Source organism: Mirounga angustirostris, unplaced genomic scaffold (genome assembly GCF_029215605.1).
Source record: "Mirounga angustirostris isolate CCGP_5_RB_7025 unplaced genomic scaffold, mMirAng1.0.hap1 SCAF_6, whole genome shotgun sequence".
Taxonomy (NCBI): Eukaryota; Metazoa; Chordata; class Mammalia; order Carnivora; family Phocidae; genus Mirounga; species Mirounga angustirostris.
The window spans coordinates 41,190,967-41,212,891 of record NW_026991714.1 but is presented as its reverse complement, the minus strand read 5'-3'; the positions used below and the strand labels follow the sequence as shown (position 1 = coordinate 41,212,891).

At 35.0% G+C, this 21,925-nt stretch overlaps 1 protein-coding gene and 1 pseudogene across 1 annotated transcript in view; both read right to left on the bottom strand.

Annotated features, from left to right (window-relative positions):
- Window positions 1–21,925, bottom strand: part of XPR1 (xenotropic and polytropic retrovirus receptor 1) — a 242,817-nt gene that overhangs the window by 204,763 nt on the left and 16,129 nt on the right. Inside the window, exon 2 of the mRNA XM_045877241.3 lies at window positions 7,913–7,964. Coding sequence (XP_045733197.1) covers window positions 7,913–7,964 — 52 coding nt within the window. The remainder of the gene's footprint in view (window positions 1–7,912; window positions 7,965–21,925) is intronic.
- The window catches only part of LOC129045878 (cullin-4A-like), a 100,560-nt pseudogene that overhangs the window by 62,739 nt on the left and 15,896 nt on the right, over window positions 1–21,925 (bottom strand).

The following is a 21,925-nucleotide window of genomic DNA, read 5'->3' as shown; positions in this document are numbered from 1 at the left end:
GATCCAACAAAACCTGTTCACAAGATTGGAGAGGGGGTGGGGAAACTAAAGACATGGCAGAATAGCAGAGACTAGTATAGTTGTGGTCACCGACTTATGTCCTTAACTGTATCTATTCATTCCACTTCAGAAAATCAGATAGTTGCATTAAGCCAACTGAATTAGAGAGCTGTATTAGGCTAACATTAGCTATATATACTCCCCATTAAAAGAATACTTTAGGGCGCCTGGGTGGCTCAGTCAGTTAAGCGTCTGCCTTCAGCTCAGGTCATGATCTCAGGGTCCTGGCATCGAGCCCCACATCAGGCTCCCTGCTCAGTGGGGACTCTCTGTATACTCTCTCTCTCTCTCTGCAATAATTAAAATCTTTTAAAAAAAGAATACTTTAGAAGATAATGAGAGGCAGAATGTGAAAGGAAAAAAAAGCATCAGTAGGTCTGTCCATTTTAATACAAATAATCTAAAAAATATATTCTACTGCATACACATATTTTAAAAATTCTAATAATTCATACATGATTTTTCAAACTTATGCCTATTTCATGTATCTTTGAAAGAAAGCATATCAAACACACACACAAAAACACAAAAATAAGTAGGCACTCAACAGCATATAAAATATGATTTCTCAGCAGTCAAATGAAACTCTATACTTAAGAGCTCACTCTTAATAGACACTCAACAGCATATAAAATATGATTTCTCAGCAGTCAAATGAAACTCTATACTTGGCATCAAGACAACACAATGCCACAAAAACACAAAACCTTTAAATGAAGATCTCATATCATCTGTTTCTCTACTGATTTTAAAGAAATGCTACATATGTCACCTCAGACTATACCTTATGAAATTACAGTATTAGCATTATAAAACAACAACAACAAATAATATGCTTAGCCATCTAACCAGCAATTAAAATTCTGAATCTCAAGATCAAGTTAAAAATTAAGAAACAAAAATAAAAACAAGAAGCAAGCTAGGTCAATCTACTCCCTTTTTCCTACAAATAGTACTTTGGCTTCAAGGAATATTGAGGGAAAGGACTCATTTTTATTCCTACTCAACTGATGTGTTCAATAAATATGAAGGTATTTTAGATATGAGGTATAAAACAGAAAAAAAGACAAAAATCTCTGGTCTCAAGGGACTTATATTGGTCTCAAGAATACTAATAAATCAATGAGAAAAATAAATACCTAAGATACCAGAAAGTGACAAATACTATGCAAAGAAATAAATAAAATGGGGTGATGTAATTTAAAGTGACTGAGTGGTTAAGTAAGATTGGATATTCAGAAGGCCCTTTGAAGGACACAGCCCCAGTGATCAAATGATTCTACTCAGGTCAAGAGCCTTATTCTAAGAGCAAGCTTGGCCCAATTTAGGTACAGAAAGAAAGGCAAGGTGACTAGAGCCTAGTAAACAAGGGGGAAAATGGTAGAAGGTAAGGTCATGACCACAGGACCAAATTATTTAGGGCCTTGTAGGTCAGAGTAATACATTTTTACATTATACCCTTGGACTGTAAGAAGGAGTCATGAAACTCCACTGTCATGCTTTTTGTAAAATTGTTGTTGGGGATACTATTCACCACACCAAACAAATACTCTTCATGAAGGTCCAAAGGAAGAATTTCTCTCAAATCTCATGGTCAATAACAACTGAACTTTTTCTGAGAAACTGATATAAATTTACCTTATGTGAATTCTGAAATGAATCATGCTCTCATCTATCCCCTGAACCCCAGAAAACTCAGAGTTAAATTTATAATTAGCTTCTAGCAATTGTATAAAACTTTATGGCACCTATTTTTTCAAATAAATGTTTTCTTTTAGAATAGTTTTAGATTCACAGAAAAGTTACAAAGATAGTCCAGAGAGTTCCCATATACCCCCCCACAAGTTTCCCCTATCATTAACATCTTATTAAGTATGGTACATTTGTCACAATCAATGAACCAAAACTGAAACATTATTATAAACTCAAGTCTATAATATACTCAGATTTCCTTAATTTTTACCTGACGCTCTTTTTCTGTTCCAGGATCTTTACAATATCTAATCTATATACTAAATTTACTGGAGCTTTATATCACTATTCTATCTTAATTTCCCCCTTATTCTAACCTCTATAACTACTAATACCTAATATATCTTAATTCTATAAACCTCCCCCAATACTTCTGGGAACCATGTGGAATAACAACAACAACAAAAATGAGTAGAGACAGAGTTCTTGAAAGATAAAATTAGGGTGCCTGGGTGGCTCAGTTGGTTAAGCGACTGCCTTCGGCTCAGGTCATGATCCTGGAGTCCCGGAATCGAGTCCCACATCAGGCTCCCTGCTCAGCAGGGAGTCTGCTTCTCCCTCCGACCCTCCTCCCTCTCATGCTGTCTCTCATTTTCTCTCTTGCAAATAAATCAAAAAAAAAAAAAAAAAAACCTCCACTTTAAAAAAAAAAGGTAAAATTAGCTTTTTCCCAAAAAGTCATATAGTTGAGTATTATTCAAAATAACACTTCATAAATCTTTTAAAAATACAGAGGCTCAAAAAAATATCCAATTAAAACTTGTATTCAAATGTATCACTTGGATAAAAACGCAAAGTCAATATAAAAAAGTCTTTTTTATGTTTCAATATTAGTTTATTCTCTGGAATTCTCCTTTTGTTGGCACATACAGCATTAGTAATCCTGAATGTCCTTATTGAGCCACGCAACATTAATGTGGTCTCATATCACACAAATCTAAAATGAGGGTGAGGCAGAATGATCTTCTGAAGTCCCTTTCAGTTAGAAATGTCAATGATCTCTTAATTCTGTGACCTAGGTTGACTGTGAGATTCTCATATTTTGCCATCACAAGTAAAGAGCAGAAAACAGTAATGCTTCTAAACAAAAGATAGTACATTTTAAAAAGAGAATGTCAAAGCCTGAAGCTTTACTTGAAATTAATTCAGAGAAAAACAAAAATAGATTAATATAGTATATAAATTATATGAGTAGTGCATAAATTCATATGTATATAAACTATGTAAATCAAAAGTACCCTGGCAAAGGGGGAAATTCCCCCCCCAAAAAAGGTGTGAATATTTACCGAAGTAGATTAATTTCATAAAGTGGCTGAGATGCCAAATGGGGAAAGAAAAAAAAAAGCATGAAAGTAAAAAAAAAAAAATCAATTCATCAATTTATATTCACTAGTTCTCTATCATTGAAAATTTGACTATGTCAAATGGGTATTGCAATTAAGAGGTCTGTTTTCACATCCATACTAAATTGTTTTGTCTCAAAACAATCCTATTAAGGTGTCACTGATTTACTGCTGGGGAACCATTAGCTGCCAGCTTCATTTAATCTGTCCCAAATACCCAATACCTCACTGGCAGCAGGAATTATAAAACCCAATTGAGTTTAAGGGTTTTTAGCATCATTTTCCAAAAATTCCTTAAAATACTATTCCACTAAAGATTGACTCCAAGGATTCTAAGTGTGTACCTGATCTCTACATTAAAAAAAAAAATCCACAATTCTAGTCACTTTAATATTCTCATGCTACTGTCATGGTATGCTGCTCTACAAGTCTTTCTGCAGGAAAAAAAAAAAACAATTTAAATACTAAAATGTTTAATTATTTATGCCATTATTTAAAAATCAATAAATTGTATATACTTTAACATGGAATTTAAGTCATCTTTTAAGTCATAGAATATTTCCAAATGTAAATAGTTACCAAAAGAAACAGATTATACAGAAGAGTAGGCAATATATTATTGTTATAATAATTATATAATTATATTATTATATCAAAAGAGATTAAATATAAATTGATAAGGAATGCCTGAGAATAAGTCCTAAAGCTTTCTTATGTATATTATTTTGGAATATGAGCACTTCCTAATTACAATTGTAAGACATCTATTTTAAATAAAAAGAGACCTTTTATTTTTCATAAATCAATATATGAATGATCCATGAAATTTACTATCAGAAGATGAATGAAGCAAAATACCATAAATCTGAATGTTTATTCATTTGAGTAAAAAAAGCAGCTTTCACCCCCCAGTGAATATGTCTTAATTTCTTAATGCATTGAAATTATTTGGTTGATTTTTTTTTAAAGATTTTATTTATTTATTTGAGAGAGAGAATGAGAGAGAGAGCACATGAGAGGGGGGAGGGTCAGAGGGAGAAGCAGACTCCCTGCTGAGCAGGGAGCCCGATGTGGGACTCGATCCCGGGACTCCAGGATCATGACCTGAGCCGAAGGCAGTCGCTCAACCAACTGAGCCACCCAGGCGCCCATTTGGTTGATTTTTAAATGAGGAAAAAGCCTACTTTATTAATGAGGAGTAAAGGCACTATGTTGAAATGTCCTACAAAGTTGTAAGAAAATAACTCACTAGTATAAAAAATTGTGTCTGTGGTCAACTTCTTATCAACAAACACTTTCAAATACTATGCCTTTTATCAAATAAATCACTTCACTCTTACAAAATCCATTTCAAGTCACCTTTCTTTCACTATAATTATAAATCCATTCCATCTTAAACAAAGTATGAAATATGAGGAAGCTGCTTATTTTACTACAATGCATCTAAATTAACAAGTCAGCAAAAATGTTTTCGTTTTTTAAAAGATTTATTTGAGAGACAGAATGAGAGGGGGGAGGGGCAGCAGTAGAAGCAGACTCCCCCTTGAGCAGGGAGCCTGATGTGGGGATCGATCCCAGGACTCTAAGGTCATGACCTGAGCCGAAAGCTGATGCTTAACCGACTGAGCCACCCAGGCACCCCAGCAAAAATGTTTTTTAACTCTAATAATGATGTTAAATTATAACCATTCAACATATGTAACTATTCAGTACAGCTATTACTTAGATTCAATTCAATACAATAAATGTTTTAAAAAATATAAATGTCCTCTGGATGCTATAAACAAACAAATACTTCTGTATTCTAATAGAATAATCAAACTATCAATGAACTTAAGAAGCCTATAAACCTACTGGCTAATTACTGTCTAAAAGAAGTTAGCACTAATCATATTGATCCAAAATTATTTAAGATTTATGGCAGGGGTTTTGGACTTTGGCTATTTATTAGAATCACCTGGGAGAGTACAGAACTACCAATGCCTGGGCTTCACTCCCAGATCCTATTTAAAATAGGATCTGAGGGCGCCTGGGTGGCTCAGTCGGTTAAGCGGCTGCCTTCGGCTCAGGTCATGATCCTGGAGTCCCAGGATCGAGTCCCGCATTGGGCTCCCTGCTTGGCGGGGAGTCTGCTTCTCCCTCTGACCCTCCCCCCTCTCATGTGCTCTCTCTCTCTCGCTCTCAAATAAATAAATAAAATCTTAAAAAAAAAAATAGGATCTGAGATGGGAACCAAGTATCAATATTTGTATCAAAAAAACAAAACAAACACAGGTAAACTGAATTAAACATACAGCAGATTTGAGAACTACCAACTTAGGAATATACTTCAGTTTTAAGATAAAAAAAAACTTGTTCACTGGCACCAAAAGTTTTAAGTCTACTTAAAACTTAAGGTGTAGGAAAAAAAGAGAGTGAAGAAAAGAGATAAAGACAATATTCAAAAAAATAATCGAGGCTTAGCAAACATTTTTGCCTTTAAAAAATGTTAAAAGTTGAAAGCCTTATCTTAGACTTGGCTGATAGATCTGCTTATGCTACACAGCTAAATAAAAGCCTAGCAATACAAACAAAATAGTAAGAATAAATGACAGAAATAATTATCAATCAAACTTAACACCACAGAAAGACAGTAAATTAATATAGTATCACAATCAAATGAAACAAAATTATAGTCGCTTTAATAACTAGGGGCACCTGCGTGGCTCAGTCGTTAAGCATCTGCCTTCAGCTCAGGTCATGATCCCAGGGTCCTGGGATTGAGCCCCACATCAGGCTCCCTGCTCCGCAGGAAGCCTGCTTCTCCCTCTCCCACTCTCCCTGCTTGTGTTCCCTCTCTCACTGTGTCTCTCTCTGTCAAATAAATAAATAAAATCTTTTTAAAAACTTTTTAAAACTAACATTTTCTAACCTCAATACTACACAGAATAGTGTTTCTTTAAACCACTTTCAATATCTTCAATTCTTAAGTACCTCAAAAGAGAATTCATTTTAAGAAGATAAAGTTACACAGCTTTAATCTGAGATTAGAAAGAACAAAGAAGTGCAGAATATTTCCCTTATGAAAAGAGCATATACATCTGCATGATCAGCCCACAACACTCCCTTTACAACAGGGTCCAAAGAAGTTAATGTCTCTGAGCAATATGATAAAAAAAAAAAAAGTTCTTAACTATAAGCATTTTAGCATATTATCACAGAATTCAGTTTTTCCTCTAATAACAGCTAAAAGTGTATGAAAATTACTAGCAACATGAGCCGGCATGAAGGGATGAATGAGGATCACCAGAACATTGTTACAAACTGGATGGTAAAACTTAAAAGAAAAACTAAAGATAACCCAACCTTGAGAATAAAATTAATTGAACCAATAATAAAGCAAGTTACACAGGATGACGGAACCAGTTAAACCTCCGTGTAATTTCATTTTTCTTAAAATGAAATTTTAAGAAACTTATTTTAAAATATTCGAGAGGTACTCTTTAAGACACAAAAAATAAGAATAAAGAAACATTTTGATAAATCTTAAGTGCTTTCAGTTAAACATTAGAAAATTAAATATATTATTATCCAAAATTCAGTTACATATTATAAAACTAATACCTAAGTGCCAATACCCTGGTAAAGATTTCAAGATGTTAAAGGAAGCACATTTTGAAGGCAGAATGGTTAGAGATGAAAGATGTACATTTCTATGTCATTAAAGAAATGAGATTCTTTTTTTGTTTGTTTGTTTCAGGAGTAGAATTCAGTGATTCAGCAAAGAAATGAGATTTTTAATTATAGACGTATACGTTTATGAACCCACTTCAGCATCTGTTACATGTCATAAAAATAAGCCTCCAAAAGCCTGTCACTAGAATGACTTAATAGAATTCCAGTTTGGTATCTCACAAATATATTAATCTGTACACACTATCTAGATTATTCTTGGTATATACTTTTTCACATTCATCTCTCCTGAAAAAAAATGTGAAATTTTAAAAGATTACCCAGCCTCGGAGGAAACACTTCCTCAAGAAATAACTGTTGAATTAGCTCCATAATTTAATGACACAAGAACTCTTACAACTTTAAATTACAACTCTCCAAACCTACCAAAGGTTAAACTCATAAAGAATCAGCTGATGAGCAGAAGCTGAGATAAAAGATCAATAAAGATAATTGGAGAGACGACTATTGTCCTTAGACCAGTGATTTTATGACTGCCAAACTGTGCACATGCATATATATACATGCTTATATCACCCACACACATACACACAGTAAATACGCTTCACTGTTTTTTTTTCTACTAATCCCAATCTAAAGACATGACATAAATAGAAAGGAAAACTAAATTGCCCAGACTAATTATGGACTAAGGATTCACTGAAGGAAGGAAGGAAGGAAGGAAGGAAGGAAGGAAGGAAGGAAGGAAGGAAGGAAGGAAGGAAGGAAGGAAGGAAGGAAAGATATAAAAATACACTGGGGGGAGGGGAGATGATACAGATAAGAACTTTGACTCTAAACCAGTATCTGTGATTCACAATGCTAAGGTGATTCAAGGGCACAGTAAGGGATCCATCGTAGGGTAAATGTGAGCTTAACAAACAAAAAGTCTGACTGAAATATAAAGTAATCATAATATATATTTTAAAAAGCATAGAAGATCTATATAATAGGGCAGGATATATTAGTTTTAGACTATGCAGTTTAAAATATCTTCCCTAAAAAAGGGATTTTATGTGACTAAATTAGGGATTAATGCATCTTACCTTCCACAGAAGGTGCCTGATCCTGAGCTGAATACAGCATGTCCTTGAAAGCCTATTAAAAAAAAAAAAAATGCATGAAATCATGAGTAATCTTTACACTAAAAGCATTTGACCCTAAGCAATCACTTCTTTTTCAATATCCAAACTACATGATTCCCTATATTGAGAATTTAGTAAAATACTTCAATTAACTTTAATAAGCTGAAACCCAAATACCATACTTTCGTTATCAATCCACTATTGTCCAATCTTTAAGAAAATGGCTAATATGTACACTTTAAAAATTAAAGGGCATTTGGAAAAGAATGAAAAATCTCCTGAGAGATCATAAACTCTCTTGACTAAAAGAAAATAGTGACAGAAACTGAGAACAGTGGTCCTAGAGAAATACATGGAACACTGCTTAAGAAAATATGAAACACTGGATACAAATTTTTTTTAATTGTAGTAACATAAAAGTAACAAAATGCACCATCTTAACCATTTTCACATTAACAATTCAGTAGTGTCAAGTACATTCACACTGCTGTGTAGACAATCTCCAGAATTCTTTTTATCTTGGATACAAATACTCTTCAATGAGGGCCTGGAAAGTCCTCCATTAAGAGTTCAGGACTATAAACATATTTACAGATTTACTGGTTTTTTCCAAACCAGTGAATTAACTACCAATAATATTTAGGTAATTTGGATGGCTGGTGTGGTCTCCCAATAAGTGGTTTGGGGCAGTAATGAAAAAAGCATTTCAACATACCTATCAATAGGTAGAATCAATCAAATGGATACGTTTCCAGTGTGAAGAGCTGGTCATAAACAGGTGGCTATATCCAGTCCTATAGCTTCAAAGCTTCAAATACCATCTAACAATTGGTGATTCCCAAAGTGGCCTCCGGCCTCCCTCAACAACTAACATTTGGAGTCAGATAATTCTTTATTTGGGGGTAGCTAGGGGGGCTGTTTTGTGCATAATAGGATTTTTAGTATCATCCCTGGCATCAAGAGACCCACTAGCCTCATCAAGATACCAGTAGCAACTCCTCCACCAAAACCGTTGTGACAACCAAAAATGTCTCCAGACACTGCCAAATGTCCCGTGAGGGACAAAATCAATACACTACCCCCACACCCAGAACCACCACCTTAGAATCACTCAAGTATAAACCCAAAAAAGAGGAAATAAACTTCCAGGGTAAGCCGTTCTATATTCAAGTCTAGTAAATTATATTCTTCCCAAGTGAATTTACCATTTGCTTTAGACCAGTGACCAACCTGTTAGTTCTATAACTAACCAAGCCTGACAACATATGTAAAAGAGACTCCCAATGAAACAAGGAAAATTAAAATTAATGCATTTTTGTTCATTTTAACCCATGTGTTTCTTTTAAAATCTTTGTACGAAAATTATGTATATTTAAAAATTTTAACAGCGCACATGCTTAAATCCATAACATTCAGTAAGATTCACTATTTATATAGGGGCGCCTGGGTGGCTCAGTCGTTAAGCGTCTGCCTTCAGCTCAGGTCATGATCCCAGTGTCCTGGGATCGAGCACAGCATCGGGCTCCCTGCTCAGTGGGAAGCCTGCTTCTCCCTCTCCCACTCCCCCTGCTTGTGTTCCTTCTCTTGCTTTGTCTCTCTCTGTCAAATAAATAAATAAAAAATCTTTAAAAAAAAAAAGATTCACTATTTATATAAAATTTGAGACACTACAATAATGCAACTGTGGTATAATAAAAAATATTTGCTCTTTGTTTCAGGTTCCTGACACAAATTTCTTTTTTTTTTTTTTAATTTTATTATGTTATGTTAGTCACCATACAATACATCATTAGTTTTTGATGTAGTGATCCACGATCCATTGTTTTCATATAACACCCAGTGCTCCATGCAGTACGTGCCCTCCTTAATACCCATCACCGGGCTAACCAATCCCCCCTCCCCCCTCCCCTCTAAAACCCTGTTTGTTTCTCAGGTCCATAGTCTCTCATGGTTCATCTCTCCCTCCAATTCCCCCTGCCCATTTTTGCCTTCCTTCTCTTAATGTCCTCCATGTTATTCCTTATGTTCCACAAATAAGTGAAACCATATGATAATTGACTTTCTCTGCTTGACTTATTTCGCTTAGCATAATCTCCTCCAGTCCCATCCATGTTGATGTAAAAGTTGGGTATTCATCTTGTCTGATGGCTGAGTAATATTCCATTGTATATATGGACCACATCTTCTTTATCCATTCATCTGTTGAAGGGCATCTCGGCTCTTTCCACAGTTTGGCTATTGCGGACATTGCTGCTATGAACATTGGGGTGCATATGGCCCTTCTTTTCACTACATCTGTGTCTTTGGGGTAAATACCCAATAGTGCAATTGCTGGGTCATAGGGTAGCTCTATTTTTAAAATTTTGAGGAACCTCCACACTGTTTTCCAAAGTGGCTGTACCAACTTGCATTCCCACCAACAGTGTAAGAGGATTCCCCTTTCTCCACAACCTCTCCAACATTTGTTGTTTCTTTCCCTGTCCATTTTGGCCATTCTAACTGGTGTAAGGTGGTATCTCAGTATGGTTTTGATTTGGATTTCCCTGATGGCTAATGATGATGAACATTTTTTCATGTGTCTGTTAGCCATTTGTATGTCTTCTTCAGAGAAGTGTCTGTTCATCTCTTCTGCCCACTTTTTGACTTGATTATTTGTTTTTTGGGTGTTGAGTTTGAGAAGTTCTTTATAGATTTTGGATCCCAGCCCTTTATCTGTAGTGTCATTTGCAAATATCTTCTCCCATTCTGTGGGTTGCCTCTTTGTTTTGTTGACTGTTTCCTTTGCTGTGAAGAAGCTTTTTATCTTGATGAAGTCCCAAAAGTTCATTTTTGCTTTTGTTTCACTAGCTTTTGGAGATGTATCTTGAAAGAAGTTGCTGTGGCCGATGTCAAAGACGTTACTGCCTATGTTCTCCTCTAGGATTTTGATGGATTCCTGTCTCACATTGAGGTCTTTCATCCACTTTGAGTTTATCTTTGTGAATGGTATTAGAGAATGGTCGAGTTTCATTCTTCTGCATGTGGCCTGACACAAATTTCTGAAAATCTTTAGAATCTACTCTCTTTTATATACCAATGAGACCGCTCATGGAGTGGGGGGGCCAAATGGCTTCAGGATGGAGGTTGGTCCCCAGAAAAACCAACCACCTGATTGTGATTAGAGGGTTAAAACTTCAGCCCCACCCACAGATCTCTGAGGAAGAGAAAATGGCTGGGGACTGAGTCAATCACCAATGACCAAAGATTTGTAGTCACCCAGGCAGAAGTATGGGTATCCTGGGTACCCCATTTATAGCTGGCATCTCAAGTGAGGGCAGTCTTGTGGGACAAGCCCTTACCCATGGGGTCTGTGCTAACTCTGGATAGTTAGTGTCAGAATTAAACTGAATTATTAGACACCCAGTTGGTGTCAGGGAAATGGTTATTGGTGTCAGAAAAAAGAACTGGTCAGAAGTGGTGTCAGAAAACATGCAAACAGAAATCATTTTTACAAAACCTTCATTATTGAGTCACAACTTCTAAGATTACATTTGAAGCTCAGGCTCATGTTTACTGACCATTAATTCTTAAACTTATTTATGTACAAAAGTCCTAAGTGAATATGACAAAGGTATGGAACTTCTTTTAAGAACAAAGTATATACATTCACTATTTTCTTTACAATTTCAGATGTCTCAAGGACCACTAATTTCTAGTCTAAAAAAGGAAGTCAGTCCAGAAGATTTTATCAAACATGAGAAAGTCTTTATGTCAGTTTGGATTAGAATTTCATATTAAAGTCCTACACAAGTATAGAGTGGTGGTTATGTTACAGTCGTCCATTAGGTATTTAAAGAGAGTAAATGAATAGATTGCTTAGAGCAAAGTATATCTCTAGAAAGAAAAATATAAGAAGGAACACATAAACCCAGCCAGAGAATATTTACAGAAATAAATTATGGAAACAGGTAATATCAGAGACTCAAATATCTGAATAACTTTTTCTACTTCTGGAGTACAATAGGCATGTGTGCCAAAATTAAATGATTAAATTCAAAGCTTTTCTTCTTCGGAGAAAATTACTTTAAAAAACAAACAAAGCACACTGAAAAAGCATACTAAGCAGTACCTTGGTGACATATAATGAAAATAAATTAAATTTGCAAAAGGGAAGCTTACCAAATTAAGTTTTAAAAGACAATTAAAATTTTATAAAGAGAAAAATGGTGATAGCCTTCATTTTGATTATAAAACTGAATCATAATTTAGACAGTTCTCAGTAAAATCAGGGACAATAATCCTGCTTCTTACTACTTCAGTTTTCCTCTGAATAAAAGAAACCTCTAAGTTTTTTATTGTAGTAAGTGTCTCGAGAACTCCATAAACAGGATATCATTCTATTCTTGTGACACGAGAATAGCCCCCAATTAGGAACGAAGAAGGGGGAAAAAGCCTACAGAGTAATGTCTACATTAGTACCTATATACTATTGTCTATAATATGAAAGCACTTGCCTGGGTTAGGAACAGTACATCCAAATACACAAAACAACACATTCAAAGAGTTTCCTCAATTTATGCTGTTTTCCTTTAAGGATACACATTACTTTATGTAAAACTCTGAATTTGGGGGCACCAGGGTGGCCTCAGTCCATTAAGCATCTGACACTGATTTTGGATCAGTGAAGTCCTAAAAGTTCATTTTTGCTTTTGTTTCACTAGCTTTTGGAGATGTATCTTTTTTTTTAAGATTTTTTTTTTTTTTTATTTGAGAGAGAGAGAATGAGAGACAGAGCATGAGAGGGAGGAGGGTCAGAGGGAGAAGCAGACTCTCTGCCGAGCAGGGAGCCCGATGCGGTACTCGATCCCGGGACTCCAGGATCATGACCTAAGCCGAAAGCAGCCGCTTAACCAACTGAGCCACCCAGGCGCCCCGGAGATGTATCTTGAAAGAAGTTGCTGTGGCTGATGTCAAAGAGGTTACTGCCTATGTTCTCCTCTATGATCTCAGGGTTGTGAGATCCAGCCTGGTGTTGGGCTCTGCACTGGGCATGGAGCCTGCTTAGGATTCTCTCTCCCTCTCCCCCTCCCTGCCTTAAAAAAAAAAAAAAAAAAAAAAAAAAAAAAACCTGAATTTGTACAATAAAATCAATATACATTCATGTACATTACAATAGATTAGTTTTTTTTAAAGATTTATTTATTTACTTTGAGAGAGAGCATGGGTGGGGGGGGAATCCTAAGCAGGCTCCCCTTAGAGTGCAGAGCCCGATGCAGGGCTCAATCTCATGACCTTGAGAGCATGACCTGAGCTGATATCAAGAGTCAGACACTTACCTGACGAAGCCACCCACATACCCCATAACAGACTTCTTGGATTTTCAAAGGATTCAAAGCAATCTTTTCTATCAACATCGCTACTGTAATCTGAGTATTAAATTGTTTTTGTTATGTTATTGAAATATATATATACTAAGACAAAACTCCTTTAGTGCTTATAACAACTCATATAATAGTAAAATCTTCCAAATTAAATCCAAACACAGTCACAAAACCAATACTATTCAACCAACAACATTAACAGGACAGGAAAAAAGATGTTTGCTGAAACAAAATCTCAACTGGCAACATGAATACAATGCTGTCATTATATCGGTTCTTCTGAATTTGGAATGCCTATATGACTATCAGATGTGATATAATTCTCCTAGTACCTCTCCCTACTATAAGGTAGCATAGTACAGTGGGTAGGAGTTATGGAGTCAGACAATGTGTATGAAAACCAACTCTACCACTTAATAGCTATGTAAGCTTGGGAAAATTAACTTCTCTGTATAACAATGCCCTCATCTGTACAACACAAGTGATCGCACATACCTCACAGGTCTATTATGAGAATTAAAAACTCTTAAAACACAAATCCTTATATTAATTATAATTCATGATTATACATGAAGAGTACTTAGAACATAAAAGATACTCAAAGAATGTTAGCTAATCCAATGTGAACTACCACAAAACTTACATCGTACAGTGGGTTGTGGCATCATTTGGCAATCTACTATTTGGACATGAATACATCATTTATGCATTAGATATACCTCAGTCCTTATTAACTCTTCATAAAGTACTACAATACTACCTGGAGCCAACACGACCAAACAAGCATAAACAGTTACTGCAATCTCCTGGCATTTACTAGTTTATAAGACAGGTAATCTAGATGATCTAGAATATGCTATGATAGTTTCAGAAAAATCACTGTCATGAACATACTATATTTTTAATTCTCATAGGAAACCTACAGACTCATAAGAAAATACATGCAAATCCCAGTTTGCATATGCTTTAAATAATAAGGTCTCCTGATTATATTATTTAAACTTTCTACTATATAATATCTATTCTATGAAATAGAGTATATCTCAAACCTAACATATATGTTTAATAATACTACCATTACAAATTTCTTATGTTGTTAATTTTTAGTAACACATAGTAGATCATCATTAATCTCCTTTCCAAAGCACAGGCCATTTCACAGGCCTTTTCACAAACTGAGATCAGAAGCTAGAAAAATTCCTACTTCCATGTGGTATATATACACAATGGAATATTACTCACCCATCAAAAAGAATGAAATCTTGCCATTCACAGCAACATGGATAGATGTTCACATTCACAATACATGGATAGTATTATGCTAAGCGAAAAAAGTCAGAGAATGACAAATACCATAGGATTGCACTAATATGTGAAATTTGAGAAACAAAATAGATGAACATATGGGAGAGGGGGAAAAAAAAAGAAAAAACAGGGAAACAAAACACTAGAGACTTAAAGATAAAGAACAAACTGAGGGGTGATGGATGGAGGTAGGTGGCGGATGGGCTAGATGAGTGATGGGTATTAAGGAGGGCACTTGATATGATGAGCACTGGGTATTGTATGTAAGTGATGAATCACTGGATTCCACTCCTAAAACCAACATTGCACTGTATGTTAACTAGAATTTAAATAAAAATTTGAAAAAAAAGAAAAAACCTCCTACTTCCTATCAGTTCACCATTAGCCTCATATAAATCATACGATAACTATTAACACCTCCATCAGTAAAATATCTAACCCATGTTGCTCTCATTACCTTCAATAGCATTCAAAGTCAGCACACTGGAATCTAATTATTGATTGATAAGCAATGAAACAAACAGGTATTTAAAGAGGAAGGGAAAGGGATATTTGTCATAAACCTTTAAAACAGTCATAATCTCTATTAACAGTGTTTAATAATTAGATAAAGTTTACATCACAGACTTTTTTTAATCTGAAACTTTTATTTTTTTTTAAGATTTAATTTATTTATTTGACAGAGAAAGACACAGCGAGATAGGGAACACAAGCTGCGCGGAGTGGGAGAGGGAGAAGCAGGCTTCCTGCCGAGCAGGGAGCCCGATGCGGGGCTTGATCCCAGGACCCTGAGATCATGACCTGAGCCGAAGGCAGACGCTTAACAACTGAGCCACCCAGGCACCCCAAATCTGAAACTTCTCTAAATGGAACTCCTCAATAACAAAATTTCAATATATTTTTCAAAATATGTACATCATGAGCTTAACTACAGCACCCCAGAAACATTCTCCAATTATTTCTTTTTCAGTTTCTACTTCTTCTTTTTGCATTCCCTTTTTAATTTTTTCACCAGAAATACTGGGTAGTCTGTGAATAAGGTACAAGTCAATTACACGTGACCTGGTTTTTGTCTCATCATCTAGAAATCAGTCATGTTTTCATGATACTGAAGTGTTAACGGCAGTTCTGTAAATCAAATTATAAACCTCAAAAGAGGGCAGCTAGCATTCTCATGTGTCCTATACAAAGAATCACCATCTAATTAATGCTCATTTCTTTTCCCATATAGAAATTAACTAACCTAGGGGCGCCTGGGTGGCTCAGTTGGTTAAGCGACTGCTTTCAGCTCACGTCATGATCCTGGAGTCCCGGGATCGAGTCCTGCATCGGGCTCCCTGCTCGGCAGGGAGCCTGCTTCTCCCTCTGACCCTTCCCCCTCTCATGTGCTCTCTGTCTCTCTCTGTCTCAAATAAATAAATAAAATCTTTAAAAAAAAAAAAAAGAAATAAACTAACCTAGCTCTATTTTTGATGACAGAAATAATCTGTAAAGTCAATAAAAACTCTTACACAAATTCTTATAATCTAATATATTAAAGTTCAAAATTAATGTACTCTTGTACATACTTAATACAAAACCTATAGTATATTAGGATTATGCATGAGCCAATTGATGAGTCAACAATACAAATCATCATCAGGATATCAGCAAAAGGCAATTCAATAAGCAAAAGTTGTTACAACATAAATTATAATTGAAATTATTAAATGTATAAAACATATATAATAGGAAGAACTAATTTGGAACATGTCATGTTATATTCACATTTATAAATTATTGCGCTAATATATTCTGACATTCACTAACATGGCTTTTACTACTTCTATGTGGATATCTCCCAAAACTATATCCTCAGCCACATGTCTGCTAACACAAACTCAGAATGTCCAAAATTCATTTCTTCCCAAAACCTGCTCTCCTCATGTTCTGTATTTCTTTTAATGCTATTGCCAGTACCCATATCACACAGATTCACAATCTCAGTTATCACTCATTCAACAAATATTCACTGGGTATCTGCTATGTGCCAGGCACTGTGCTAGACACCTGGACTACATCATGAGGAAAATAAAAATCCCTGTCCTAGCAGAGTTACATTCTTATATTCTCCTTTCTACCCATGAGTTTAGTGATCTGGTTCAGTCAATGCCACTATCACAACCTCATTTACATTCATTCTCTCCTATCCTTTTACCCACAAATACTATTTCAGTGAACAAATACTATTTCACTGGTTTACCAACCTATAGGTTTTCAACTCTCTAAAATATCTTACAGACTGCTGCCATATCAATCTTCCCAAAGCAGTCTGATTCTCCTGCTTAAAAACTTATAATGATTTCCCAATGGCCACAAATTAAAGCTCATAATCCTCTGCTGGTCTCTAAGGTACCCAGAATGGTCCAAACTGTCTTTTAGGCTTATCTTCCAAACTGAAGAAAATCACTTTCGCTTTCACTTTCACCTGACCTTCAAGCCAAAATGAATTTATTATTATTATAATTACTCATTTTAGGGACCTCAATATTTCTTCCATCTTTGCCTTTGTTTACAACTATTGCCTCTATCAGAATCCCCCACACTACCCACATCTTTAAAATCTAATTTCCAAATCTTAACCATTCTTCAAGTTCTACATCAAATTTAACCTCTTTTATGCTTTGTCCTGATTTCTCCAGCTAGAAATCATCACTCCCTCCTCTGAAATCCTGTACTACTCTACTTGAAATCATTTATAGCACTTAATATTTCTACCTTATGTTTTAGTTATCTGTGTCACTTGTTCCCCATATGAATGTAAAGCCAGGGTTTTAGCCACCTTGCTTGTACTTGTATAAAAGAGGCACACCATAGATATTTCTAGATTATTAATACCATCATTAAGGAAGTTCCCAAGCTTTACTCATTCAATGAACATCGTTGGATGTCTACTCTGTACACTATGCCAGGCTCTAATGAAATGATGATGACTCAAACAAGGAAAAGTCACATAAATACGTAAATTAGAATACAATATGTTAAATACTTAAAAAAAAATAAAGCATACTGAAAGTCTAAGGCAGTAGCAATGGAAAAAAAAAAAAAAGTAGGTGAAATATGGGAAAGAGGGGGATACCAAGAAGCAAACACCAAGAAGCAAAAAAGAAAGATTAGACAAACAACTAAACATGAACAAGGGAACTAAAGATCTCCAAGATTTTGAGCCCAGGTAAAAAGAAGGATGATTCCGGATACTATTAACTGACCTGAAAAAAAACAAAAAAGAAAAAACTTGAGCAAAAAAAAGAAGATAAGCATTTGGATGACAAACCATTTTGGGTATCTACAGGATATCTGAGATAGTTAGTGGACACATGAAAATAGAGATCTACCATTTAAAAGATAGGTCAGAGCTAGTGTTTAAGAGTTGGAAATCATCTATATAGAGATGATTTGAAATTGCCTAAGCTCTAGGTAAATGCAATTTCTCAGAAAGTAAGAAGTGGGCCCAAGACATAAACTTTTGGAATACAAAGCAGCAGAGAAGACAATGAGGAAAAAAAATCAGATATATATACACAGGCCACAAAAATTAAAGGAGCATTTCAGGAAGGAAGAGATACTAATCAATGGTATTGTAATAGTGCTGTATGGTAACACATCATAGATGCACATGTGGTGAGTACAGCATAATGTGTAGAGTTGTGGAATGACTATGTTACATACCTAAAACTAATTTAACACTGAAAAAAGAAAGAAGAGCTTTAAAAACTATCAAAATCTGCTTAGAGAAGAGGTACCTGCACCCTCATGTTCAGTGCAGCATTTATTAACAATATCCAAGACATGGAAACAACCTAAGTGTTAACAGATGAAGGGATAAAGAAGATGTGGTATATACATATACAATGGAATATTATTCAGCTATGAGGAAGAAGGAAATCCTGCCATTTGCAACAATTTGGATAAATGTTGAGGGCATTAATCTAAGTGAAATAAGTCAGAGAAAAACAAATACTGTATGATACCACTTATATATGGAATCTAAAAAAGCAAGCTCAGAGAAACAGAATAGAGGGGTGGTCACCACGTCTGTGTGTTGGGGTGAGGGTTGGGGGGGAATATTCATTAAAGGGTACAAACTGCCAGTTATAAGATTAACAAGTTCTGAGGATCTAATGTACAGCATGGTGATTATACCTAATAATGCTGTATTATATACTTGGAAGTTGTGAAGAGAGCAGATCTTAAATGTTCTCACCACAAAAAAGAAATGGTAATTACGTGATGGGACGGAAGTGTTAGCTGATGCTATGGTAGTAATCATTTTACAATAAATCAATGTATTAAATCAGTATGTTGTACACCTTGCATTCATATAGTGTTATACATCAATTACATCTCAATAAAGCTGGAAAAATAATTTAAAAAGAAAACCGAAAACATCTGAGTTAAGTAAAACAATAATCAAGGGTTCATTATACTAATAATTCTTCTGTTTCTTGAGCTGGATGGTGAATATAGATGTCTATTCTGTCTATCTAATTAGAATGCTGTCTATGTATCTCCCTCTCTAATCGAATGCTACAACTGAATTATAAAGAAAAATAGCTAACATTAGAATGCCTACACTCTGACTCTCTACTTTAGAACCTATAACTTAAACTACCCATATGTAAGATTTTAAAAATGTAACCTTAAATTAAAGGAAAGAAAAATAAAAAGCTGCTTAGAGATCAAAAAGAAAGAGACTAAGTGGAGGTTATTAGATCTGAGGATCAGGAGCTTACCTGTAACCATTAATAAATGGTTTCAGAAGAATAATCGGGCTTAGATTAGATTGAGCTAAGTATACATGAGAGCTCAGGAAATGATGGCCACAAATACTGATCAATAATAAAAGCAATCATAGTTATTACATTTATTGAATGTCTACTATCAGATATAATTTTGAGTATTTTTGAACACACTGCTTTAACTCTTTAATGTATTAACTCTTAAAACACAGAGCTTTAACTCTTTAATGTAAACATGCTTCTTATTTTACCACTGAAGATCTGAGACTCGGGTTACTAAGGTATCTTGTCCAAGTATTGCAAATTCTATAATCCATGCTTGAGAAAAAGACACATAGCCTATGATTTCAAATGAAACCTTATTTTCTAAGATTTACCTCTATTTTTGACAACTCAATTTTCTGATATTCTTCCTTTTATTTCCAAAACTTTTCTTAACATTAGATTTTTATATCAGGTGTAACAAGCAGCCTCTGAGAGGACTCCCAAAGATTCCTGCTTCCTGGTAATAATGCTCTTGTGCAACCCCTCCCAAATAAAATAGAGCTGACCTGTATAACCAATAGATTATTGCATAAATGACAGAGTACTGCTTCCAAGGCTACGTCATAAAAGACACTGATTTTCATTTTGTTCTCTCTTGGATCACCTAATCTGGGAGAAGCCAGTCATAAAAAAAATCAGAAGCAGCCCTATAGAGAGTTCTGAGTGGTAAAGAACTGAGGGCCTCCTGGGAAAAAAAAAACAAAACACACACACACAAATAGCATACCATCTGAGTGAGCTATCCTAGAATTGGATCCTCCAGTCCCAGTCAAGTCTTGAGATGACTGCAGCCCCAGCTGACATCTTAACTGCAACTGCACACAATACCCTGAGCCAGAACACCCAGTCAAGCTGCTTCCAAATCTTGACACACAGAAACAGCATGAGATAAATGTTTATTATTGTTTTAAGCTACTAAGTTTGGCAGTAACTCGTTATATAGCAACAGATAATTAATATGTAAGGTAGATTTGAAAAATATCATTATGTCACAAAATGTACATGTACTGCTCCTCTTGATCAAATTAGCTAAGATTATATAATATAGGAATATACTTATTCCTATAAGTATACAAAATTATGGAAAGGAAAATTATGACAATTTGAAGTGATATATTTAGCAATAATAAACAAAATTGCATTCCCATGTCAAAGCCACCAACATTGTAATTTAACTTAAACTGAATGCCCTTGGGAAGTCATGCAGCCACACTTCTAAGCTGGAGCAGGTCTGACAGAATAAATCAGCATCTTCCTTGTCTAAGGATACTATTCTGATGATAAAATAAAGCTGATAACAAATACTCTCTTCTAACTAATTAAATCTATATGGCTCATTCTTACATTTATTGTGATAACAGCGTAAATTCTGAGGGCGGAGAGCAATCTCACGTTAATTTTTATAGCACTGTACGAATTTAAAACGTATTGGTAAACTTCACAGACTTTGTAACACAAAACCTAAACCTAAATATCCAAAATCAGCACATCAGTTAATTTTTTAAAGTTTCAGCTATTGTTACTTTTACTGAATTCTTTTATAGCAGTTCCAGTTTCATGAAATATCAAAACGCAAAGTCCTTTCTTATTTTTCCCAATTTTCATTATCTTTTGTTTCTACACAAAATTCAAACCATTTTTATTTACTAGTCACAAGATAAGCTCTTAATGCTTTTGGCTTCCAGCTCTTTTTAACATATAAGTGTTATACAGGTTGGTAAAACATGTTGGATTTTGCCAAAAAATAACAATTATCACAACACAAAATTCTCACTTTTGCTCTTAAGTAACAGTTTACCAGTTTATCTGAACAAAAACAAAAAGGAACCCAAAAGCTCTGCAATGGTGTTTCCTATATGTCTATACAAATGGTTTCTTCTTTCTTTTTTTTTTGAAAGAAATCTCTACACCCAACATGGGGCTCGAACTTACAATCCTGAGATGGAAGAGTTGCATGTTCTTCCAACTGAGCCAGCCAGTGGCCCCAAAAATGGTTTCTGATCGATGGGTGTTAGACCACATCACAGCTCCAATTTCAGTATCACAAAACCTTAATAAACTAGATATTCTCTGTAGGCTAAATAATGTTTTCTACAAAAATACTACTTGTCAAAATGCATGAAGATATTTGTACTTAATAAAATACTACCATATCTCATTGAATCTAAGACATCATCAACTGTCAAGGCACACCATTATTTTATGAATCATTAAGAAAGAAAAACATTACCAATTAAACTATGACATCTACGAGACAAATCCCTATTTCAAAGGTATTGGAATGTGGAAGAGGGGAGTGTGTATCTTAGAATCTATGAAATACAGTAATTCATTTTGTCAGAAGGTAGTTTCTCAAGGAACGGATTCTAAAAGTCCAGCTACCATCATTTCCTTTCCAAGAAATTTCATGACACTGAAAGAGAGTCTTATTGGATTAAGCACTAACACCCTAAAATAAAATGCCTGTTAAATAAATGAATAACAGT